At 35.1% G+C, this 26452-nt stretch overlaps 1 protein-coding gene across 5 annotated transcripts in view; it reads left to right on the top strand.

Moving 5' to 3' along the window:
* Nucleotides 1-26452, top strand: part of CEP152 (centrosomal protein 152) — a 73396-nt gene that overhangs the window by 34533 nt on the left and 12411 nt on the right. For all 5 annotated transcript variants that reach the window (XM_073012152.1, XM_008016689.3, XM_038009964.2 and 2 more), the window contains exons 13-21: nt 4895-5099; nt 8405-8530; nt 9158-9267; nt 10014-10142; nt 10285-10417; nt 14468-14749; nt 16878-17009; nt 20593-21243; nt 24657-24777. In XM_073012152.1, coding sequence (XP_072868253.1) covers nt 4895-5099; nt 8405-8530; nt 9158-9267; nt 10014-10142; nt 10285-10417; nt 14468-14749; nt 16878-17009; nt 20593-21243; nt 24657-24777 — 1889 coding nt within the window. The remainder of the gene's footprint in view (nt 1-4894; nt 5100-8404; nt 8531-9157; nt 9268-10013; nt 10143-10284; nt 10418-14467; nt 14750-16877; nt 17010-20592; nt 21244-24656; nt 24778-26452) is intronic.

Here is a 26452-nt window from a genome sequence, read left to right as displayed (position 1 = left end):
TTGCATGCCCTTAGTTTTTATTTAACATGCTTTTTCGGTTTTGGGATCCCATCCAGGCTACCCCTTTACATTTAGGGGTCATGTTTCCTTAGATTTCTCTTGACTTTACTTGTTTTTGATGACCTTGACAGTCTTGAGGGATACTAGTCAAGTATTTTGTAGGAAGGCTCTCTATTGGAATATGACATTTTTCTTATGATTATGTTTTTCTCATGGGTTTTGTGGAGGAAGACCACTGAGACTTTCATCACATCATCTTAAGGGCAGATACTGTCAACTGTTTATTTATTATCAAAAGTAATTTTTTTTTTTTTTTTTTTTTTTTTTTTTTTTAAAAACACAAAAATTAGCTGGGTGTGGTGGTGCATGCCTGTAATCCCAGCTACTCGGGAGGCTGAGGCACGAGAATTGCTTGAACCTAGGAGGTGGAGGTTGCAGTGACAGCCGACTTCTACCTTCCTAAGGGTTTCTTACAATTCGACTTCATTTTCAGACCCAGCAATTCTTTCTTCCTTTTGAGTTATGTTTTGGGTCGTATCAAAAGTAATTTAATTCTCCATTATGAAAAAATTAGAAAATACAGACTAAAAAAAAAGAAAATTTGATTTTCTAATCAAAATTTCTAATCACCAATAATCTCACCTACTTCCCATGAAGAAACTGCTATAATATTTCAGTATAAAACTTGCATATCATCTGTTTTGTTTGTTTCTAAAAGGTAAAATAGTCCCAGCTACTCGGGAGGCTGAGGCAGGAGAATGGTGTAAACCCAAAAGGCGGAGCTTGCAGTGAGCTGAGATCCGGCCACTGCACTCCAGCTTGGGCCACAGAGCGAGACTCCATCTCAAAAAAAAAAAAAAAAGAGATAATATTGATAATATTTCTTTATAATGTCATTTTACTAGTATATTCTGAAATCTTTGAATGTCAGTGAATATTTTTATGTATTACTTTTAGTGAATATATAGATGAATGAATCAGTTTAGTTACTAAAACACTGTTTAAAAGTTTTATTATAAATAATGCAGTATCATTGTTATAAGCATCCTTGTAGTCAAGTCTTTATTCACATCTTTATTTCCTAAAGAAGTAGAATAATTTTCTTGCTAAATGGTGTACACTTATTTGAGTTTTTTGATGCATATTACTAAACAACCCTAAAGTTTACATTATTACCCATGTCCTGAGGCTGTCCCTATTTTTTGGTAACCTAGCCAGTATTGAGAGTTATCACTTTTCCTGTTTATAATTTTTATATAGTTAGATTTGTCACTGTTTTCATTTATGGTTTCTTGATATTTAAAAATAAGGTATTTCTCTAGTACTTTCTGTAGTTTTATTCTGCTTTTTAAATCTTTCAAATTGTGAAATATACACATAAAGAACATGGAACATAAATATACAGCTTAATCAATTATTTGAAAGTGAATACTCGTGGGACCACCACCCGGGTCAAGAAGTAAAATTGCCACGAGCTGCCCATATTCTTTCCTATTGTAACCTTGAGGCTAACTACTGTCTCATCTGTTAGGGCAATCATTTTCTGTTTTTTTCCCTTAGCTTTTTCATGCCCAGTTTTTCACACCTAAGCACTACAGATTTTTAGATTTGCCTTCACATAAAGGAAACTCATACGTTAGGTGTTTGGGTTTTCTTTCTTTTTTTTTTTTTTACTGTTTTATTGAGATATTATTTCACATACCATAAAAGCCCCCCACTTAAAGAATACAGCTCAGTGGTTTTCAGTATATTCACAGAACTGTGCAGTCATCACCACACCTAATTTTAGAGCATTTCAACCTCCCCCCAAAGAAACTCCATGCCTATTACCAGTCATTCCCATTACCTGCCTCCACAGCTCCAGACAACTAATCTACTAATCTACTTCCTGTCTCTCTGGATTTGGCTGCTCTATGCATTTCATATAAACAGAATTGTATAATATTATCTTCTATGAATTTTCTTTACCATTTCTTCTCAAGCATGTCCACTGCTTGACAGAGTCTGTTTCCTTTTATGAAAATATCCTTATATTTGTTTATTATACAATTCCTGACCAACTGTTCTTCTATTTCAGCACATTAAAGCTACGTTGGTCCACTCTCTCTGGACTCAATGGTTTGTGTGAAGAAATTCATTGTTATTTGAATTATTGTTTCTGTCAGTAATGTATAGTTTTTTCTCTTGCTGCATTAAGAATTTTTTTCTTCATATTTAGTTTTTGGTACTTTGATTATGATATGTTTAGGTGTGCTTTTCTTTTAGTTTATCTCATTTTGGGTTCTCTGAGCTTCTTGAATATGTAAATTTATTACATCTTTAACCAAATTTGTGAAAATGTCAGCCATTAATTTCCTTAAATACCTTTTCTGTCCCTGTGTCTTTGTTCTCTCCTTTTGGGTCTCCAGTTACATGTATGTTAGGTTTTTTTGGTATTATACTACAGTTTCTTGAGGCTATGTTCATTTTCTTCTATAGTTTTTCCTTTTTATTTTGGATAATTGCTACTGGACTGTTTTCATGTTCTCTCCTTTTTTTCTTGTCATGTATACTCTATTGAGCCTATCTAGTGAAAGTTTTGTGTTTTTTTTTTTTTAACTTTTGTTTACTTAATAACATTTCTATTTTGTTCTTGTATCACTTTTCTTTCTCTGTTAAGAATTCCTATTTTTTCATTCACTTCAGGTATCTTTTTTCTTTACTTCATAAAGCAGAGATATAATAGCTACTTTAAACTTTTAAAACTTTTAGTGATAGTTTCAGCATTTGGATCATTTGTTGATTGTCTTTTAAGAAGTGGCCACATTTTTCTGGTTAGTTGCATGTCAAGTAATTTTAGATTGTATACTAGACATTGTGAATTTGTATGGGTGTTTTAAATCTCAGTTCGGTTCTCCAAGCCTTTGCCACATTGCTTTGAATCCAATCTGTGTATGCATCCCTCAGGGGTTAGTCATTGTGAGACTTGAATGTGTGGTTTAAATTTCAGTTAAGTTTTTAAAATCTTTGATATGCTGGTTTGAGAGTTGTTCTGTTCATGCATAGTTCAGGGCTTAGACTGAGGCTTGTACAAATTTATACACAGAATTCAGGATTCCTTTCTCTGGTTCTCTTCTCTTTGGGAGTCTTCCTATACTCTCTTATCACTGGGTTTCAGCAATCTGACATTGCTGTGATGTATACTGGTTTTCTTTGTGTTTCTTCTGCTTGAGATTCACCAAACTTCTGGGTTTTGTGGGGTTTTCATTTTCATCAAATTAGGAAAAATTTGGCCATTATTTTTCAAATATGTTTTACATCCCGCTCCTCTTCTGGGACTTCAGTTACACATGTTGGAAAATGTAATATGTTCTGTATATTTCTGTTTTAGTCTTTTTTCTCTTTGTTTTTAATTTTATAGTATTCTTGCTATATCTATATGTTCACTGATCTTTTCTTCTGCAGTTTTAAATATGCTATTAATCCCATCCACTATATTTTACTTTTCAGATATTACAATTTTTTCTATAAGTTTAATTTGGGTCTTTCTATATCTTCCAGTTTCCTCCACGTGTTCATATCTTCCCTAACCTTCTAGAACATATGAAATATATTAATTCTATTGTCTGTGTCATTGACGGGTTAATTTCTATTGATTGGTTTTTCTCCTGGTATAGTTCATATTTTTTTCCTACTTCTTTGTACGCCTGATAAATTTTGATTGAATGCCAGACATTTTGAATTTTGTTTTGGATGCCGGATATTACTATATTTTTAAAAATACTGTTGTACTTTTTCTGTGACACACAAGTTACTTGGAATCAGTTTGATCCTTTCGAGGCTTTCTTTATAGACTTTAATAGATCAGGTTTAGAAAAGGCTTTAATCTAGGGCTAATTTAGCCCCACTACTAAGGTATTATTTGATGCCCTTTAAATTAGTAAGTTTTTGCATTATGGCTCATTGAAACACAACATATTCCCAGCCTTATTCATTTCCTGTGTTTTTTTCCCTAGCCACACGTATACACACAGATTTCCAGAGCTCTTTCTCTGTGCAGCTTCTTTTTCCCTAGTATTTCTCCGCTTCATATTCTAGCCACTCTGGCCTCCCCAAACTCTGAATTCTTTCTCTGAAACTCAGTGAGATTACCGGGCTCTGTTTGGGTTTCATCTCCCTGTGCTATGGCCTGGACACTCTCCAGGCAGAAAGCTGGGGTAATCTTAGAGCTCACCTTGTTTGTTTTCCTTTTCTCAGGAATCACTGGCCTCTGCTGCCTGTTGTCTAGTGATTGAAAACTATTATTTTATTTGCTTTATTTGGTTTGCTGGTTTTTTAAGGAGGATGATAAAGTTAGTCTTGTTAATTCATTATGGCAAGGAAGCAGATAATCTTCCAATCTTTAAATTTATTGAAACTAAAATTGGGTTTAAATTAGCATGGTTTTATTTTTGTGTTTTTCTAGTTACTCAGATATTCACCCAGACTTGTGTTTTAGTGAGTTGAAAAAAATAACAGAAATTGTTGGTTAGGATGGCTAGTGTTTAGTATTCTTTTCTTCCTTAATATTTATGTTGTTTCTGTGAGAGTCATAAAGGGCATGTATATACAGTGTGCAATTTTCCAATAACACAAATGTAAATTATGTCAAAGTTCACATTTCTAAGCTACTTACAGTGAGCAGCAGGACTAAGCTTGAGAAGGCTCTTCCTGTGAATAAACGTATTTCTGTATATAGAGACATGGCAAAGGTGATAATCCTTGTGTATGACAACATTTAAAGTTGTTTTGAAATACTAGTATGTATTTGTGTAGGTGACAAAACATGTTCACCACTGTGGTCAGTGCTTTTGAGGAATAACCATGTCTGATTTATTACTTGATTTAATCTTAAAAATCACAATTTCTCCATTAGCATTGTGCAACAAGAAGACCCAAACGAAGAGCTTTCAAAAGATGAGTTCATTCTGAAGTTAAAGACAGAAGTACAGCGTTTGCTGGGTAGCAACTCAATGAAGCGTCGTCTGGTGTCTCAGTTACAAAATGACCTCAAAGACTGTCATAAGAAAATTGAAGATCTCCACCAAGTGAAGAAGGATGAAAAAAGCATTGAGGTTGAGGTCTGTAAAGCCTATCGAGTTAAAAAAAACATTTTTTTTTTTTTTTTTTTTTTGAGATAGGGTCTCACTCTGTCTCCCAGGCTGGAGGGCAGTGGTGGAAACATGGCTCCCTGTCGCTTCAACCTCCCAGGCTAAAGCGATGCTCCCACCTCAGCCTCTTGAGTAACTGGGAACACAGGCACATGCCACTGTGTCTGGCTAATTTTTATATTTTTTATAGAGACAGGTCCGCACAATGTTGCCCAGACTGATCTCAAACTCCTGGGCTCAAGCAATCCTCCCACCTCAACCTCTCAAGGTTTTGGATTACAGGTGTGAACCACCACATCCAGCCCTTTTACACTTTTTAAAATTAATAAACCTTTGGCTTTCAGGGGTTTATTTGACATTTTTAGAAGTAAAGTTTAAAGAAGGAAATACCATTTTTAAAGGGATGCTGAGAGTCCCCGACTTAGGATGTTTGACTTACAATTTTTAGACTTTACAGTGGTGGAATAGTTATATGCATTCAGTAGAACCGTGCTTCGAGTACCTGTAAAACAATTCTGTTTTTCACTTTCAGTACAGTGTTCAGTAAATTTCATGAGATATTCAACAGTTTATTATAAAAGAAGCTTTGTGTTAGATGACTTTGCCCAACTGTAGGCTATTGTAAGTGTTCTGAGGGCATTTAAGGTAGGACAGACTAAGCTATGATTTTAATAGATTAGATGCATTAAATGCATTTTTGACTTAATGATATTTTCAACTTACAATGGGCTTATTAGGCGATAAACCCATTGTAAGTTGAAAAGCACCTGTATGTTTTTTCTGGTTACTCTTAGCACCTAGTAAATGAGATACCAATTAGGTAAAATTCCTTTACCGTAAATACAAGGAAGTATTCTCTGTAGCAAGGAATCTGCATTTCTTTAAGATTGGCTTTTACCAACAGTGCTCTAAAATCTAGTTAAAATAAATCCTCCATAGAAATCCTTTAGTATTTTCTATGAGATTTTCCTGGCCCATGTTCTTATAACAAAAGTCATTCTGTATGAGGACATTAATTATATAGTGGTAGTAGTACAGATGGGAAAGGCACAAAATCTGGTTATGTCAGTCATTGAAATCCACGTCTGTATTCTTCAGTTAGGAAAATGAAGCTGGAGTACTTTGTGACACTTTTGAGTTTACAGAGCCAATTTCAGACAAATCGAAACTAAACACATGACTAATAAGTAAGTCAAAGATATTTTTGCAAGATCATGCTATCACAGAGATCTTCAGGGCTGCTCTCCTTTATAGATCCTTTTTTTACCCTTCCATATTTCACAAATCATCAGCCATCTATACTTCCAATAGAAAATAATACATAAAACACCTAATAACTAAGAGAAGGAAAAGAAGAGGGAAAAGGAATGTAGGTTGTGTACTCCTTTTCCTCCTGGGTGGAGATAATTGTTTACACCTTCTTTAGTACTGTTTTATCTCCTGTTCTTTTAAACTAGGAGTTGTGTTCATTAAAACAGTTCTGCTAAAGTATGTATAATGTTCTGTGCTAATTATTGTGGAATTTTAATTGTGGCTAATTTATGTTTTGGAAATAACAGTGTTTTTGCTATCAAAATCTTTTCCAGCCTGATTCCTTCTTCTGAGTAACTGTATTTGATGACTAAAACATAGGTTTTAATATTAACAACAAATGAGAAAGACTCCCCCTGGCCTTGCCCCCTGCACATTTAACATCTTTATATCAAGCTGTTTTCATTGTTGCCCTACATTTCTTTAAGAGGATGGGGATGAAAGCTTGTTTCTCAATTTGTATTAAGACATTAGAGTTTATTAGTTTAAGCATTTTGGTGGGAGTGCTCTAAGATTTAGGATACTAGAAACCTGATTTTGAGTCTGAACCTTAGCTCAGGTGTCTTGGTGCTTTGTTTGTTCTGTATTAAAGTTGCTAATGGCATTTGCTATACAGATACGCTTTATCATGTGTAGCAGTTGATAGTGGTCATGCATTGTGCTGTTTTTTAGCCTTTCCATTTCCCACTGTAGTCTGGTTGATCAATAGATCGAAGGAATAACTCTCTCATCTTTGAGTATTCTTTTTGTCCAGCTGCTCTATTGCCATAGTGAATTCTTGGTAGTCTCCATCTAAACTCTGATTTTTCTCAGAGTTACTTCAGCCCTCGGCTCAAGTGATCTGCCCACCTCCACCTCCCAGCTCCGAGTCCAGGGACACAATAAGTGAGATGGAGTAGATATATTTTTAAAATCTTTGTAACCCCCATCAATGAATAAAAAGAAACGTAGGTAAGGAAAACACTCACTAAGAGGAAAACATGCAAAATTATATAAACAGATAAATCTGGGAAGATGGAAAAACAAATGAACAATGAAGGTATATAAGAGGTTCCACTTTGGTGATGACACAAGAAATACAAATGAAAGCAATTGTTAGATATTCTTTTCCCATCAAAGATAATTATTTAGAGATAATCACTGCCACTGGAGGCAAAGAGAGATGGACAGACCCATGTACTACCTGACAGTATATGTTTGTATGGCATTTCTGGAAAGCAATTTGCCAAAGTCTATCATGAGTCTTAAAAATTGTGTTTATTGAATAAAATGTATGTCCATGAGTGAATGATGACATAAATGAATACATACAGAGATAGGATAAATGCTTGATCTTAGTAGGAGAACATATGATGGAGAAATAGGATATTTGCATTGTCTCAAAGTATCCTATAAGATACTTACCATTTATTATAAAACAAAAAATAGTAAGTTTACAATGGAGATGATAGATCCCACCTTCAATTGATTATTACCAGTGGTGAGACATAGTGATATCATGTGTCTCCTGCAAAGAGCACATTACCAGTTCTTGACATGCTTGCCAAAGATGCATAACCTGATTTTAATAAACCTAAAAACTCCAAATTGAGGAACATCCTACAAAATAATGGGTTAGTATTCTTAGAAAACGTCATGGGTTTGAAAGACTGAAGAGCTGTCCTAGATTGGAGGACACTAATTAAACATGACAACTGAATGCCACTCAGAATCATGGATTTGATCTTGGACCAGAAAGCAGACATTTGGGGCAAATTGGAAACATTTGTATAAGGTCTGTGGATTACCTGATAGTTAATTTACTAGTTTTGATCATTGTGCTGTAGTTATATTGGAGGTAGATGAGTAAAAGCTATATGGAGATTATTTGTACTGTTTGCAATTTTTTAAAAGTATAGAATTATTTCAAAGTGAAACTTAGAATTTTTTAAAACTTGAAAAACTTTTGACTTTTTAACATTCAGACTAAAACAGATACCTCAGAAAAACCAAAGAATCAATTGTGGCTTGAGTCTTCTGCTTCTGATATTGTCAGAGATGATATTCTGCTGCTTAAAAATGAAATTCAAGTTTTACAACAACAAAATCAGGTGATTAAAAATGTTTTTTATATTTTATAAGAATTTTTATTTCCTCATTAAATACAGAAGATGTAACAGAGTTTTTGCAAATAGAGAGGCGATGTGAGTTAGTAGACTAGTGTATTAGTAGGTGATTCTGAGTTCCAGTGATTTCCCTTTACTAGTGAACTATTGGTTAGTAGTTTCATGGGAAGGTCAGTTAGTGTAGTTCCAGTTCTCTGTCTCTATGGTAGCATGGCTGACAGAGGTATTCTTTCCTCCTCAGTCAGCTCTTGACCCAGAAGTAAAACTTTGCTTATTTAGATGGTTGCTGAAGATTATTGAGCTCTGAGACTTATTTTAAGGCATTAGCTAGCCAATACTTCTCTGTTTAAATATTTTCATTTTATCTATTTCAAAGTCAATACAAAATTTAAACATTTCGTCCTGTCAGAAAGCTACCTGTCTAATAAATGAATCTATGTTCTTATCAAAGCATGAAGAAACTTTTTCTTTTGCAGAATTGTAAAAATAATATGTCAAATATTGTTATAGAGGAGAGAGAAAGCACAGAAAATATTTTAAAATGAGATAAAACTAATCAGTGAAAATGATGTTTATTTTCTCTAAGTACTAAGTATGTTCTTTTGTGTCTAGGAACTTAAAGAAACTGAAGAAAAACTGAGAAATACAAATCAAGACTTATGTAATCAAATGAGACAAATGGTACAAGATTTTGACCATGATAAACGAGAAGCTGTGGATAGGTAAGGTCTATATAGATGCCTGACGACTGTCTCCTGGGTACCTTTCCCCTCTAAGTCCCTGCCCTTCCTTGTGACAAAAAGATTCAAAATGATAGAGTGAATTCTACCCTGTTGATATCTTGGATTGGCAGAGATGAGTCCCTGGCTTCTCAAATTAGAATTTGGAACACATTTTCCATAGAAACAGTGTTGTGTAGTGGGTTGGGTTCTATAGTATCATTGAAACTGTAGTTCACTGAAATATTATAGCTTAATATTTTTTTTAAAGACTCGTCTGGGAAACTATTCTTTATAAAGAAAAAAGTCTGTGAGAGGGAATATGTCTTCCAAATACCAAATCATAAACTTGGAAACAGACTTCTGGAACATAACTTACTTGTGAGTTGGGGACTGCTAGTATTTATGTTTAATATAAATTTTGGAACCACACCCTCAATTACTGTCATTAATTTTTTATAAACAGAAGTCCTCAACGTAGATTACTATCTCTGTTTGAAGGACTGGGGCATTCTCACATCCAAGTGTCTAATTGTTCTCTAGAAACATTTGAAGAAAGAAAATTTTGAAGATTCTCATAAGATTGTTGGTTATTAATTAATTATTACCACTTTTGGTTGGGAAAAAGTAATCTGATCTCAATTATAATTTGCATTAGAGGGATGAGGTGAGGAGGAAGGAAGGAAGCCAATTCATTTTGGTGTTTGTAGTGAGACTGGGCATTGCCTTTGATTCCGCTCTGTTTCCAGGTGTGAGAGGACTTATCAGCAGCACCACGAAGCCATGAAAACTCAAATACGTGAAAGCCTATTAGCAAAGCATGCTTTGGAGAAGCAGCAGCTCTTTGAGGCTTATGAGAGAACTCATTTGCAACTGAGGTGAGAATGAAGAGTTTAGCTGCCTTTTAAGCTGTAGAGACTACATTCTCCTATTCCATAATTTAGAGGAAAATCGTTTGTTACGCAGCTCCTGTATTTTTTTGTGGTTAAATCATTTAGTTGCTGGTTTTGTGTATCCAAGGTCTGAGTTGGATAAGGTGAATAAGGAGATGACTGCTGTGCAGGAATGTTACCTAGAAGTGTGCAGAGAGAAGGATAATCTAGAATCGACTCTCAGGAAGACCACTGAAAAGGAGCAACAGACTCAGGAGAAGGTACAGTACAAGTTTATGTTGTACCGACATCCTTTCACTTTTCAAGCCTCAGTATTATCATTTAAACGAATGCATTTGTTCTAGAGAAGTGAATGGCGAAGGTATTCATAGGTTCTCTTTACTTTTGGCTGTATCACACTCATATAGCTCACAAAGTACAGTAAGTACCGAAATGATTATTAAAACCTTAGTGTACAATGGCATATAGATAGGAGAAAGTGATTTTTTTTTTCTTGCACATTTATTCTAAAGGGCAAAAAAAAAAAAAAAAAAAAAAAAAAAGATCAGTGTCACTTTAAATCTGAAAATCACAGATCCTTGTTCTCAGTGTTGACTGCTCCGGAAACCCTATGTAGTCCTGTGAGTGCCGCACGGAGCATTCCTTCAGAGCCCTTTTTCTCGGATCCATTTATTTCTCACTACCTCATTGTCATTTTATTCTTCTGGGGAGAAGAGTAGGAATTTGAATGTTGGTCTCGTGATAGGGAGAGTGATGATACGGAGGATATGGACAGCAAGGTCAGCATCTTCGTATGACCTCCTTCAGGGAAGCTGGAGGGGCTAGAGTAGATTCTCCAACTCTGCCTGATTCTTCTGAGTCACCCTTGGTGAGTGTCCAGGAGTAAAATCACATGTAAACAGTCACACCTCCTCTTTTCTTCCCTGTCCTGGCCCAGAGCCTTAACAGGCCTGACTGTCCTTCACACTTTGGACCAGTGACAAACCACAGTTTGAAAGCTATCTGCCTCAAGATTAGAAAATATTTTTAAATGCGTAAATAAATGTTCTATACAGAGCTTTTTGAATGAGTTATGTTAAAACAAGCTATTATTACCACACACTTAAAAAGAATAGTAAAGAGCAGGTGAGAAATTCAGTTCATTCAATATTTTGATTGTTGTTGAATAGATTAATATGGTGAAAAATGTGCCATGTATACATATCATCTTGTGGAAAAAGAACTTCTGAAGGGAGCTGTTTTAGGTAGAGATGGCAGTATAAAAGTGAGAAAGGATCTTATATTACCTTGAAATTGAGGACTTAGCTTTCAGTAATGTTTTAAAAATTAAAATAGGGAAATCACTAGTGTGATTCTTTTATATGTATAAAAATTGGCAAGAACATAAGAGGAATTTTCTCAAAGAGGTCATTTCAGGAATATTTTCTGATATGTTTAATAGAATCAATTTGACTATAAAATTTGATCTCATATAATGGGTCAGTTACAATTAATATCTGCTACTGACTGATATTTTGGCTCATGAGTGTTTGTACCCAAGTCCAAGAAGAAAAGTTAAACTGCTATTTGGTCCTTCAAAAAAACCAAACTTAGAGGTTAAATGTTGCACATGTATCCCAAAACTTAAAGTATAATTAAAAAAAACTTTAAATTGTTATACAGTAAAATTGACTTCGTCCCACCACTGGGTGCATAGTTCCATAAACTTTTAGCACGTTTATAGGTTTATCAGGATACAGAACAGTTTTATCACCCTAAAACGCTCCCTTTTGCTGTCCTTTTGTGGTTACACTACTCCCCCAAGCCCACCCCTCACTTAAAGGGCCAGTGTACTTAAAACATTAGAAGTTTAATTTCTTCCCTCTCTGAGAATTCATTAGTTTTTTACTATAGAATTATATAAGCCCTTAGTAGTATAAGCCAGTCAGAACTAAATATCTTTATATTTAGGAGACTGTCTAATCTTCTCACATTCTTCAGAGGTAGGCAAAAATACACCTTTTTTTTTTTTCTTTTTTTAAAGGAAATGTTTCACATACACGATGGGAGAATCTTATTAAACTCTAGAACAAGTGAGGACACTTTTGGGGTAGCTCTTCTTTGCAAGACATAAGCTATTTTACTGCGGCTTAGCTTTAGGTAGGGGACTTAACCTGGATACAGAATATATGAGTCAGGTAACAATAAGAGTTAAAGGGTGTTTTTTTATGTTTCACGCACTGTTTTCCGAAACACTTGCTGAGTCAGGTTGCAGGTTAAATAGGAGCTCAATTCCAAGTTTTAAAGCTTTTATTAGCACACAGAACTTTCCTCACATGTTAACCTGGCTCATTGAGAGAAAGGGGGAAAAAGTCATATACACAGAATCCTTCAGTTTGGGGAGTGATCAGTGAAGCCTATGAATCTGCAGACAAGGCAAAGATGGTCAACCTTCCCATTCATGATGCCATTTCTATACACATTAAGGCTTATTTATACAATTGTAATATGAGTTAGGTAGGTGCATTTTAGAAGTTAGAGGGATTTTTTTTGCTATCCAAGCCATGCACAACAAGTTCATATGTTTTAACTTGGAGACTGTTAGTGTTGTAGAGAGATATTTATTTGAATTTTGTTTAAAGAGACAGCTATTGGAGGAAAGAGAAGAATATGTAAGCAAACTGCAGGTGGAACTTGAAAAAAAGTACCAAGATACACTTATGATGGAAAAGAGCAAGTGGCTGAAAGATCAAGAAACTGATATTAAACAGCAAGTTGAAAATGAGGTGATCTTAGCCAAAGCACATTGGGATAAGGAACAGAAAGAGGTGTGGATTAAAATTTCCTTCTGGTCACCACATTTTTAAAATGTAGTACTAACTTCAGAAGACAGTTCTTCCTGAACAGATACATAAGTTTTATTTGCCAGGCACTTACATAGTCACCCATTGGAATTGAGCTATTAGCAGTTACCACACCAGTTTTATTTTTAGGAATTTAGCCACCTTTTGACTTTTTGACCCAACTCAGGATATAACAAGTTTTATGGGCACTTCTTCGATTCCTCGAAATGAAACCATGATCTGATTTCATATTGTGGAATGATTGTAACTCTAGACTAATATTTATAACAAACAAATAAGCCATATCATGGATTAGAAACAAAGAAGTAATGGGCAGTCTTAGAAGCACATAATTTGTTACCTCTATTACTTAAATAGCAAATGAGATTAGGAAATGCTAATAGTTCCCTAGAAAGTTAGGGAACAAAGTATGATCCTAAAAGCTTATTTAGAAATGAAAACAAAAAAAATTCTCAAGCTTATTTAAACTAGATTTTTTTTTTTCCTTTTTTGAGACGGAGCCTTGCTCTGTCTCCACGCTGGAGTGCAGTGGTGTGATCTCAGCTCACTGCAACCTCCGCCTCCCAGGTTTAAGTGATTCTCCTGCCTCAACATCCTAAGTAGCTGGGATTACAGGCAAGCGCCACCACGCCCAGCTAATTTTTATATTTTTAGTAGAGATGGGGTTTCACCGTGTTGGCCAGGCTGGTCTTGAACTCCTGACCTCAGGTGATCCACCCGCCACGGCCTCCCAAAATGCTAGGATTACAGGCATGAGCCACTGCGCCTGGTCTCAACTAGATTCTTCTGTTTACAAAATGGCTATTAATTGCTGGTAGCCAGGGAAACAGGTGGAAATACCCAGGTGGTGAACAGAAAAAGGGAAAACCAAATTGTGCTGTTTCATAGTTTAAGACTGTTTTTAGCTCCACCTCGCTGTACTGTTAAAGTGGAAAAATCATTAAGATGTTCTTCCAATAATACTGCTTCCCTTTTGAATGTAGTCTATTTAGTAAAATTTAACATTATAACAAGATTCTAACGTGTTCAAGTGAGTAAAACTATTTTTTAGATTGTTCAGGTTTTGGTTCGTTAATTAGATTTACTCAGTCCTTTGTGGAGAGCATGGTGTTGATGGCAAAACACATTAACTGTAATTTTTTTTTTTTTTTAAATCCTGCTGTCTTTTAGTGGCAATATGAAAGATTCCAGAGGTTGCATATTGAGAGCAAGATCTCCTGACTTTACACAACATACTTAAATCTTTCATGTGATTTTTGTCATATAGTTAAGTTCAAAGAGTAACTTTCAAGTTTTACTTGAGAGTGTATTTTAATTGACTAAATTTCTAAACCTTTTATAATTACTACAACAATATCTAGATGGTTTTCAAACACAGCTGTGATTGCTTTTCTGGCTAGCCTTTAATTCTAGTTTTTAACTTATTTGAACATTTTTCTTCTCCTATGATTTTTCTTCTGAAAACAGATCAAAGAAAAACTCATTCAACAGCTTGAAAAGGAGTGGCAGTCTAAGCTGGATCAAACTATAAAGGCAATGAAAAAGAAGACCTCAGATCGTGGCAGCCAAACTGACCAAGTAACCACCAGTGATGTTATTTCCAAGAAAGAGATGGCAATCATGATAGAAGAGCAGAAGTGCATAATCCAGCAACACTTAGAACAAGAGAAGGACATAGCCATCAAGGGGGCTATGAAGAAACTCGAAATTGAATTGGAACTCAAGCATTGTGAAAATATCGCCAAACAGGTAAAAGGCAGGTTTATTCTAGTAAATTTTTTGGAACTGCCTGTCACTTAATGAAAGCACATAAAATGCTATCATTGAACTCGTTCATAACTTTATACTTCTAAGATTTTGTGCATTTCTAGGATAGAAAACCTGTCATGTTCCTAAATTTTTCTTCATACTATTTCTGTCATAAAGCTGTCACCCCTCGGTTTTTCTGTATATTCTTTCAGTTTACAAAGTATTTGCTCCTTTGAGATTAGTCCAAGCATTAAGATGCCTGAGGTTAAAGAGGGTGCTTTTACATCTGAATGAATCACAGTTTAATTATGTATCTTTCATATCTAATTTTATGGAAAATATTCCACTAAGGTGGTTATAGATAAGTAAACCTAAGCACATAAGGTATTTAACAACATTTGTATTGAGACTTGATGCAGTTGGATCTGCAGGCCTGCCCTTAAATGGAACTTTGTCTATCATTCCCATTAGCCGCCCCAAAGTGGTGCCAATACCTTTCCTTTGAAGCACTCACAAAACTAGCTTGTAACTGACACAGTTACTTGATTTGAAAGAAATGCCATACTGAGAAAAGTACAGCCTATTATAACAGAATAAAGATGAGTTATCTGTTATATCTCTCTTACCTATTACGGTGATTCTCAAAATTTTTGGTCCCAGGACTCCTTCACAATTTAAAAAATTGGGGACTCTAAAGAGCTTCTGTTTATGTGGGTTATATTTACACTTTTGGAAAATAAACCTGAGAAATTTTTAAAAAACAAGGATACCCAAGCACACATTCCACTGGCTGTCAGAACAATGACATGATCACAGCATGCAGCTTTTGGAGAACGGTGCTGTTTATGCATGAGAGAACGACAATAAAACAGATAGTGTCTTAATATTATTTTGGAAAAAGTTTTGACCTCACAGACTACCTGGCTGAGTTTCTAGCCTCAAGAGTTCCCTGGACTTTGATGCATCTGTTATATATTTATCATTTTAGTTTTATTACTTATTATAAACTCTTAAACAAGATAGGGCTCAATGTAAAGTTTTTGAAAATACACTCTGCTTTTGATAAATACTTGAAATTCTGCTTATTTGTTACATTGTTCTACATGATTTTACAGGGCACCCTTAAAGTCTGGAAATACAGGCAAATATATGTAATGGTACCAAGGATATCTTCAGTTAGTTTACCGAAATGTTTACTGAAGGGGGTTTCAACAGAGTTAAGAAAAGGTTCCATAGACAAAAAGTTGAGTTTAAAGGTACTGCTTTGGTATTTATGAAATTATTAATCTTAAAGCAAATACCGTAATATAGCAGAAAGGAAATGTTTCATAATAACTTTTTAAGTAGATAAATTTCTACAGGAGCTTTGTCTTTTCCCCATTTCTTAACTCCTTGGAGTTTGTACATAGATAGAGTTTACACATTGACATATTTAGCACTTTAATGATAAATACAGTCTCTTATATCAACCCTGCTTTTGTGTGTATGTATGTATATATACATATATCTGCATATCTATGTGTATTTTAAAATAAAGGAATAAGGTAAAATTATTTAACATAATCTTCTGGTAACTGGTGGCAGATTTGTAACCAGATCACCCTCATAATTAATCAAGTCTTAATTTTTTGCCTTCAGAGGTATCACCCTCATTCTTTAGTATAAACTCATTCTCGACAGTAGGAAAGTTCGCAGGTATAGGGTTCTAAAGCATATCAGTGTACATGTGCATGCACATGTGTAGAGCATGAGGAGTGAGGAAGGTGGTGGGTGTAGTGATTAGACAGCAGTTGGCACCCAGCAGGCCTTCTCCTTTTTCCCAAGATAAATAGGAGTTGTTGGAAATGGTAATTGGTACTTCGTATGACACTTTCTAAGGTAGTACTGGTCATCAAACATTCACAGATTCCCACTTCTTATGTGGCATTTGTGTGGGATGCTCTGGGAAGTTTACAACAAAAGGATTAGAGTCCACTGTTTGGGATGGGTAGGGTACTTGAAGTCAGTTTAACTTTATTATGTAGTGATATACAGTATAAAATACTGAAATCATAATTGCTGTTTGAAAATGAGGTCTTTTTCAAATTTTATACTCCACTTTACCTTTTTCTTTTGCAATGTCCTACAGGTAGAAATAGCTGTGCAAAATGCTCGTCAGCGATGGCTGGGAGAACTACCTGAGCTTGCAGAGTATCAAGCACTTGTGAGGGCAGAACAGAAAAAGTGGGAAGAACAACATGAGGTCTCTGTGAACAAAAGGGTAAGAGCTCTTCTGCAAAGAAACTTCAGGAGGCCATCTTGCCTGACCCCTTCTCTTACCTCAGTCCTTGGAATTTGTACCTACTCATAGAATTGTTGAAGGGTTAAACATGTTGATGCATGTTAAGCGGTAGCTCAAAGCCTAGCAAGTGTTCTTGTCATATCAAGTTGTTCTTAGAGAAAGATTGTATCTACCTATGAGGATAACTTAGAAACTATTTAATAGCTCCCATTCTATCTTGCCCTATCTTTAGATGAAATTGAGAACAGGTGTATATTTGTTTATTATCAGCTATACAATATCCTTTCACATGCTTAAAGATTGTTTTCTCTGTTGTGTCAGTAGTCTTATAACATTCTTGTTGGTAAATAGCCAGTTCTCCTTTCCAGAAATGTCATGTTTCTTGACCGGACGATAAAGATATTATAACTATGTGTACTCTTGCAACTTAATTACAGGTTTAAACCAATTCTAATCAAAATGCCAACAAACTGAATGTATTTGAAGTTGACAAAATAATTCTATAAAATGTTTTTGGAAAAACAAAAGGACTAGAAATTTTTTTAATGTTCTGGAAAAATTATAGTCAAGCCCTAACACGTAATGGAATATATTGGAAAGCAACAACTCAGACTGTATTGAGTCACAAAAGTAGAATTCATTTTAATTCAGTGCCATACAGATTTCAGAGGTAGTCCCTACTATAAATAAAAGCTTAATAAATTGTTTTAAAACAAGGGAATGAGGAATTATTTCATAATAGTCTTACGATAGCCAGGTAACACTTTGGAAAAATTAAGTTTACCCAATGTGTATCACAATAAACTCTAGGTTAATGACGGAATTAAACATTTTTAAATAAAAGTGTAGAAAAATTAAAAGAAAATTGAAGATTTCGGATCTGTACCATAGTAACAACTCAATTTTGAGGCAACATATCTAATAGCAAAGATAAAATAATAGGTTGAAATATGTTTTCTTTTTGTAGTAAAAAAGTAAAATTAAGGGGATAATAAAGATAAGGAAAATGGATCAAACGTGAGAAATTATTCTCTATACTTTTTAGTATGTCTGAAATATTTTAAAAGGAAATTTAAGAGGGAGAGAGAGACGAAACAATATGATTGTGAGGATATGTGTCTCAGAGCTCAGAAGTCAAGTAGAATAGTAAAGTTAAGTAAAATATAGAAAATAAAACAGGCCAAGAGATCTTTTCATAAGAACATAGAAGGCTGTATGTTTGTGAATGCAGACATATAGAAATGAGAGAAAATGTTTTTGTTGCTTCCCAAACTTCAGCAGGCCTGAGAACCACTTGCAGGGTTTGTTAAAGCATAGCTACCTGGGCTTTCCTCCTAGAGATAATGATATAGTAGGTCTGGAGGGTGTCCTGGGAATTTGCCCTTTTTTTTTGAGATCGAGTCTTACTGTGTTTCCCAGGCTGGAGTGCAGTGGCGCAATCTCAGCTCACTGCAACCTCCACCTCCTGGGTTCAAGCGATTCTCCTGCCTCTGCCTCCCAAGTAGCTGGGATTACAGGTGCCTGCTACCTCTCCCAGCTAATTTTTGTATTTTTAGTAGAGATGAGGTTTCACCATGTTGGCCAGGCTGCTCTTGAACTCCTGATCTCAGATGATCTTGCCCACCTCGGCCTCCCAAAGTGCTGGGATTACAGGTGGGAGTCACCACAACTGGCTGGAATTTGCATTTCTAACAGGCTCCCAGCTGGTCTTTGGACTATACTTGGATGTAAGTAGCACTATTCCAGATAATTATATCAGTCACAAAAAATAATGTCAACATGTTGTGCATCCTTCCTCCAAACCAAAAGAGGTCCAGAAAGGGCCAGTTCCATAGCATTGGCTATAGAGTTATTTTAAGATTAGAGTGATTAGTTGAGATCTGTGACAGTGTGAAGACAGTTTCTAGAATTCAGAAGTAGTTAAGTTGGTTCAGTGGTTCCCGAACTTTGCTGCACATTGGAATAACTTGAGGATCTTTAAAAAATACTGTTGCCTGGCCCCTACCCTTAAACTTTGTTTTCTATGGGCCCTGGCCTAGGCATCAGAAGTTTTAAAAGCTCCTCAGGTGATTCTAATGTGCAGCAAAGTTTGGGAACCACTGAGTTGATGAATACTGTCAAATTCTCTTTGTAGAACTTCACATGAGAAAATGCACATTTTGGTAAGGTTGGGCAGGTCATACAAATTCCGTGGAATCCATCACCTCTGTCCAAGGCACCTGAGAATGACTTCCAGGCATCCATTGCAACATGACCTGTTTTCTCTAAAAACACTATTTAAACATGTTTCACATCACTACCGAATTATTCTGCTGGTAGCAAAGGAATTTTGCAGTGAATTCTTTTGTAAAGCTCACCTTAGATACTGGGTTCCTTTAGCAGAAAATTTATTTAGTAGATACTCTATCCCATCATCCCAGCCATATATATATATATAGTATTGATTAATGGTAACCACCATTGTCTAGACCAAACCTTTGGAGATGCCCAATTCTGTCTTTTGACACTATTGTGTCCTTGTGCCTTCTTAGAATTCAGTTAGAAATTCAGTCAGGAATATTAAAAGTGAAAGGGACTCAAGGTCATTATCTACTCTACTCCTTTATATGGGTGAAGATGTTAGTGCTAAAGAGATTAAGTGACTTTTCCAAGGCCATGCATTCAAAAATAATAACTACATAACATTTATTGAGTCCTTATCATCTACCAGGCTCTGGGCTAAGTACTTTAAATGGATTATGTCCTTATGTCATTTAATCCTAAAGGATGCTATCAAATTGGCATTGTAATTATCCCCATTTTATAGATGAGGAAATTGAGACTCAAAGAAGTTGAGGAATGGGCCTTTAGTTCCACAGCTGGTAAGTTAATTCCAGCAGATTCTGTTCTGTTAAGCACCTGTGCTAGGCTTCCTCTGCAAATTGGTGTCAGGATTGGAGCTTAGGTTTTTTGATTTCCCTATTACTTTTTGGTTATGTACTATCTGTTGTTTTCTGTGATCCACTAGTTCTATTATTCTGTCATACAAACAAATTAGACTAATGAAAAATGACTTTTTCTGTTTGGTATTGTCCTTTAATGAATTGTTCTAGCCACTAAAAGTGCATTAAAATACAGTTACACTTATCAGCAAGTAATTATGCAGGTGTGTGCTATATTCCTAAGTAATAGTAAAAAGTCCTTATGAGTCCGTTTTTGCTTTAGTTAAAAGATACTTAATTTGTTGGAGGCATAGATAAAATTTGAGATTGTATCTGTATTAAAAAAACTAACATGAAATTTTTTCTCACATTAGTTTTGGCTAGTTATATAATTATATGTGTGAGTGTTTATGTGTCTATACATACACATAAGCACATATTTATGTATATATTTTGACCAGTTTAAGTATAGTGTAAGTATTACTGTTTCTAGAATCATGTCTTACCTGAAATCACATTTCCTTTTAATTTTGATTTTAAATTTCTTAGCTTCAGAGGTTAAACCAAATAGTTTCTTTAATTTTTTTGCAAAGGAGGAGAATCATAAAGACTTTTAAAATGCATGTTGTTATGTTCTTTAGATATCATTTGCTGTTTCTGAAGCTAAAGAGAAATGGAAGAGTGAGCTTGAAAATATGAAGAAAAATATACTTCCTGGAACGGAATTGGAAGAGAAGATTCATTCTCTTCAGAGGGAACTCGAATTAAAGAACGAAGAAGTCCCTGTGGTCATCAGGGCTGAGTTAGCTAAGGCTCGGAGTGAGTGGAACAAAGAAAAGCAAGAAGAAATCCGCAGAATCCAAGAACAAAATGAGCAAGATTACCGGCAATTTTTGGATGATCACCGAAATAAAATTAATGAGGTGCTTGCGGCAGCTAAAGAAGACTTTGTGAAACAAAAAACTGAACTGCTTCTTCAGAAGGAGACAGAATTACAAACATGTCTAGACCAGAGTCGTAGAGAATGGACTATGCAGGAAGCCAAGCGGATCCAACTGGAAATCTATCAGTATGAGGAAGACATCCTGACTGTACTTGGGGTTCTTTTAAGGGATACCCAAAAGGAGCACGTCAGTGATTCTGAGGACAAGCAGCTTTTGGAAATCGTGTCGACTTGTTCTTCAAAATGGATGTCTGTGCAATATTTTGAAAAACTAAAGGGCTGCATACAGAAAGCATTTCAAGATACACTTCCTCTGCTTGTAGAAAATGCTGACCCACAATGGGAAAAGGTATGTTCCTGAGAGCGAGAGGAGGTATTGAACACCAAGAATGATTATAGAAGTTGTATGTAATGTTTTTTCCTTTTTTCGTTTTAAAGTTTAGTAGATGTAAGTCTTATGTTTTTGTCAGTGGTTTAAAAAACTACTCTGTAGCGAATCCAAAGGTTTGCATGTTTTGTTGCCAAAAAACTTTACTACTTCATAGTGTCACAAATACAAGAAAGCTTTTAGCCTCTAAATGTCTTTTTCCTAAAGAATATTTAGGACAAATACCTAATGCCTGCAGGGCTTAAAACCTAGATAACAGGTTGATAGGTGCAGCAAACCACCATGGCACATGTATAACTATGTAATAAACCTGCACGTTCAGTACATGTATTCCAGAACTTAAAATAAAGAATATATGCTATTCTTTCTAAGGGCATGAAATTTCAGAAACTGAATGATTTTTATTCAAAATTCTGTTTTCTGGGCCTGACCACTTCATGAAATATGCATCATAAGAGTTTCTTAAAAGCTTGTGAAGAGTTTGGAAGCCTATTTATTGCCCACAATAAATTTATGTCTCATTTAGGCAAAAAATGCCAACCAAGTACAAAGAGTATTGATGTAGAAACAAGCAAATAAATATGGCTCACTCGCATAAAACTCTGAAGCCCAGTTTCTGGATGTACTATATATGTGCATATAGAATTAATTATATTCTTTTAGTTATCTAAGTACTCTCTGAGACCAGCTTTTAATTTGTATGAAAGATTCAGTGAAACCAAAGTCTTGCTACCTTATGATCAAAGCAATTAGGTATGCATGAAAGATCCAGAATGATATTCTGAGCATGGTGATTAGCCAATTTCAACATTTGGAATTAGAGGCAGGAAAAAAATGCCAGTAATATAAGGTTTGTCTGATAGAGTTGAAACTTAAGAGTTAAGTTCCATCAAGATATTGTGATTAAAGAGTTTCAAGGCCAGGATTGAGCATTTGGTATTAACACCTACTTGAGAGAGTTATAAACTAGAAGTAATAATCTTGAGTTTCAGTTCCATATTCGATGATAACTAGGTTATTATATTGGGCAATCACATAGTTGCTCACTAGAAAAATAAAATACAAATCCCTGGCCTAATTCCTTGGGTTTGGGTAGGATATGCATGGCTCAGCTTAGCCTTTCTGGGTCCTGCATTTGAAAGAGTATAAAATTTTAGAGCCAGAAGGGACCTGAAAGATCAGCTCACTCCATCCTACTTTACCCCAGTTGATATTTTTATCCTTGACCTCACAGAGATGTTGCTACTGAGTAGTTGCCTTCAATGTAAAAATTACTGGGCAAGATCACTTCCCACGAATACTGCTTAACACTTAATTGAGATTTTTTTTGGAGAAAATAATTAAAATAAGAACTTGGAGATAACTTAATTAAAATAAAATTATAGCAGATTTGGAGATGAGAAATGATGGGCAAATCATGTTTACATGCTTTCGTTTGCTTTCCTGAATAGGCAGTCTTTGTTACAAAAATCAAGAAACTATGACACCTTTCTCCTACCATTAATATATACGTATAAAATCAACCCTGGAGTCTTTTTACAGGGCTTATAATTGTGCAAGCAGTGTAAGATCATCTGTGTGATTTAATGAGGCTCGTGAGTCTATGGAGACAGAATCACATAATCTGGCTAAGAATTTAGATGTTTACAGCTTTTGTTGGGTGGGTCAGTTTCCATTCCTGAGAAAAGGATGGCTTTGAAATGCCTAATCTGGAATTTGTCATAGAAGTAATACTTGACCTTCTGCCGTTTTCGAGCTATCTTCACTCAGGACCTTGAGATAAAGCTGTGATTATAAAGCAGTGATTTTAAATTTGTTACATAGGTGCTGTAAATGTGAGGAACTGTAATTTATAATTTATTAAATCTCTAGTTTTAAAAATTGTTCATGGAAATTAAAACAAAAAAATGGTTTATTAATATATAAAAACAAGTCCTCATTAAAATAACTGAGACAATCAAAAGTTTTTTTAATGGAGAGGACGCAATGAGTGAAAAATACAGCTTTCAAGAAAATGAATGCCTTATCAAAATATATTAATACGGTAGTTCATAACAGATAAAGCAAATATCAAATGGAACAAAATTTTCAAGCAAACTTAAGGATGTGTGTTGTCTCTTTTACCATCAAAGTCAAGTTAAAACTAAGACAAACAGGTTGCTGCTTTTCTCCCTTTTCTGTCATCTTGACTTTTCTTCCCCACCTTTGAGTAAAAACTGGAAGCACTGACTGCATTTTGGTTCAGCTTTTCTTATTCCTTTTGGCGTCAAGCCCGTAGCTTCTTGATTACCTCTTCTTTATAATTGCTAACCTCTGCTTCTGTTGGACATTGTAAGTAGATTTTCTGACAGTCAATTAAATGGTTTCTCATAATCAAAATCAAGGCTTCTAGAATCAGGCATATATAATCTGTTTTAAATAATCAACAAGACTCCTTTCTCAGTACCACCTATTCTGTTCCTTTCTGATTTAGTAGTCATCTTAAATCTGAAAACATTGCCATAAAAATCCATTGATTTGGCTGAGTGTGGCGGCTCACAAATGTAATCCCAGTACTTTGAGGGGCTGAGGTGAGCGGATCATGAGGGCTGAGGCAGGAGAATCACTTGAACCGGGAGGTGGAGGTTGCAGTAAGCCAAAATTGTGCCAATGCCCTTCAGCCTGGGCAACAGAGCAAGACTTTGTCTCAAAACAAAAACCAAAAATGAAAAACCCATTGATTTAATAGCTGTATTGCCGTGACAAGGACTGGAACATAAAAAGCATTCAGTAAATATTAGTGAAGAAATGGTCTTGTGCAAGATGTTTAATTTAGCTAAACTTCGGTTTCTGTCCTTAACTTTGGCATTCAGCTGCCCTTCCTTACAAAATTACTGTGTATGTTAAAGTATTTAGAAGCATATGAACTACTGTATAAATTTAAAATAAATTTTTGCTGTTATTTTCAATTCATGAGAGGCAGAGGGTTAGCATTATACTTGCTAATTAAGTTGTTCCTTGCTGTAGTAAAAATGTTCTAGATTTTAAAGAACAATTCTGATTTTATATTGTCTTTCATGTGGTTTAATCACGTAAACCATTAAAAAATCTCAAATTCACATATATAATGTGCAAACCATATCTTCTGACTGTCTCATAGCCGCCTACCAGTCGCCTGTCAGACTGTTCTAATTTGGAAAGTTTCATAGGAGGCTAGTTCCTAGCACAGTGACAGTACTCATGTAACACCCTAAGAAAAATATTGGCGATAGATAGTTCAGGCAAGATTTTTTTCAGGAAGTGTTTTCTCTTTGTATTTTTAACATTAGCATTTTAAATATAAAATTGTATAAAGATTTTTACTAAGCATTAACTTTGAAGAAAATTTATTTCAGAGAAATATGGCCGAGCTCTCTAAGGATTCTGCCAGCCGGAGCACTGGCCAAGGAGTCCCTGGACCTGCTGCTGGACACGATGCTCAGCCCTTGGCCTTACAAGAAACAGAAGCAGAAGCTGGTAATTGGATTTTGTTCCCACCAGTCTTTGTAGCATCCATAATCACCCTTCTGAAGGGTTGCTTTGAGGGTAAAAGAAGATCATAGATGTGAACAAATGTGTAATACTCCTCTGACTTCATGTCTCTTCTTCCTAGATGTCATTTTGTGTGTAGAGAAGAAGGTTGATTTAGGCCCTCTTCTTCTATTTGTGGTTTTCCCTCCATTCACAAGTGATTTGTGTTACAAGGAGAATCATGAGAGTTTTAATAGAGCAGTTATGTTTTTATTCCCTGAAATCAAGGATTTGACATAAGAGAATTGCCAAGTAATAGAGACTTTTTCATTCAAATTACTGAAACTAATTTCAATCACTTTTTAATGGAAATCTTTCTGAAATGTATTAGATGATTTTTAATTGATTTGTGAGTTTTTCTGAGGGCATGGGCAGTGTGTTTAATCTCTTCCTTTCCAACATATGGCAGAGTGATGAATTAATAGTTTAACTGTTCCTTAATGACTTAGACTCTTCATCATGACAAAAGAATTATTGTACTGTACTAAGCCCCTTGTATTCAGAGCTTACTGAGGAGTATAGGACTTATATTTCCTATTCATGGAGATTTCTGAGCTAGAAATTTGCAAATCCTTTATTAGCTCCCATCCCTTTTAGCCTATTGACCCTTTGCAGCCTGCTCCTTTCCTCCCCACACAAATGCACAACAGCCTCTCTCTGCTACTTATTTGCTGTTTCCATTATAACCTGGAAAAGAACTAATAATTGCCAGCACCAATCATACCTACTAAGTGAATAACCTCAGTTTCCACACATTTCTAATTCAGTAGGCAGTGTTACCAGAATCTTAGAGAATCTCTGTCTGTACCGTCTCTGCGTTTCTCATTGTTCACAAACCCTTTTCCCCTACTTCTAGGTATTAGGTGGCTGAGAATATCTTATTGCCAATTCAGTGGATAATATTACCTTAATTTGTATTTTGCATCATACTTTTTATTTTACATCCTATTTGGAATAGCCTGAGAATTCTATTTTAATCTGTGAAATGGGTAGAAACAAGTTTTGGATGTTATTTAGCTTTAGGAAGTCCTATAAATATAATATAAAGGAATTAGTTTTGGCCAAAGACAAATCAGACTGTAAGAATATTTTTGTTTAGTCTTTTTTCCCTTAAAAACAAACACTTTAACAAATTCATTAGAAAGGATTAGATAATACAAAACATGTATTAAGTGATAAAGTCCTTTAAAATCCTACCACCGGAGAGTACCACTGTTGACTGTTTGGTTATATTCTCCTAATATCTCATTGTTATTTAAAGTACTTAAAACATTAATTATGAAATACTTAGTTCATTCAAAGAATATATGTATGCATCTGTAAGTTATGAAACCTAGCAACCAGGAACCCATTATTCAACTTAAGGCACAGAACCTCACCAATGCTGTTGACCACAGTTCGATCCCTGCAACTTCTCCCCAGTCTGAGCTAACAAATATCCTGATTTTCAAAAATTATTCTCTTTTTTAATGTTTTAATTATGTGCATGTGCCCTCAAAAAGTTGTTGCTTTTTTCTGTTTTAACATTATAAAAATGGTTTAATACTCATTGTATTCTTTGTCACTTGCTCTTTTCCTATTTAACAGCATACTACTAAGATTTATCTGTTGATGCAATAGC

The sequence above is a fragment of the Chlorocebus sabaeus genome, chromosome 26 (assembly GCF_047675955.1).
Source record: "Chlorocebus sabaeus isolate Y175 chromosome 26, mChlSab1.0.hap1, whole genome shotgun sequence".
NCBI lineage: Eukaryota > Metazoa > Chordata > Mammalia > Primates > Cercopithecidae > Chlorocebus > Chlorocebus sabaeus.
Note: the sequence above shows the minus strand (reverse complement) of the source record. Positions and strands in the feature narration are given on the sequence as shown.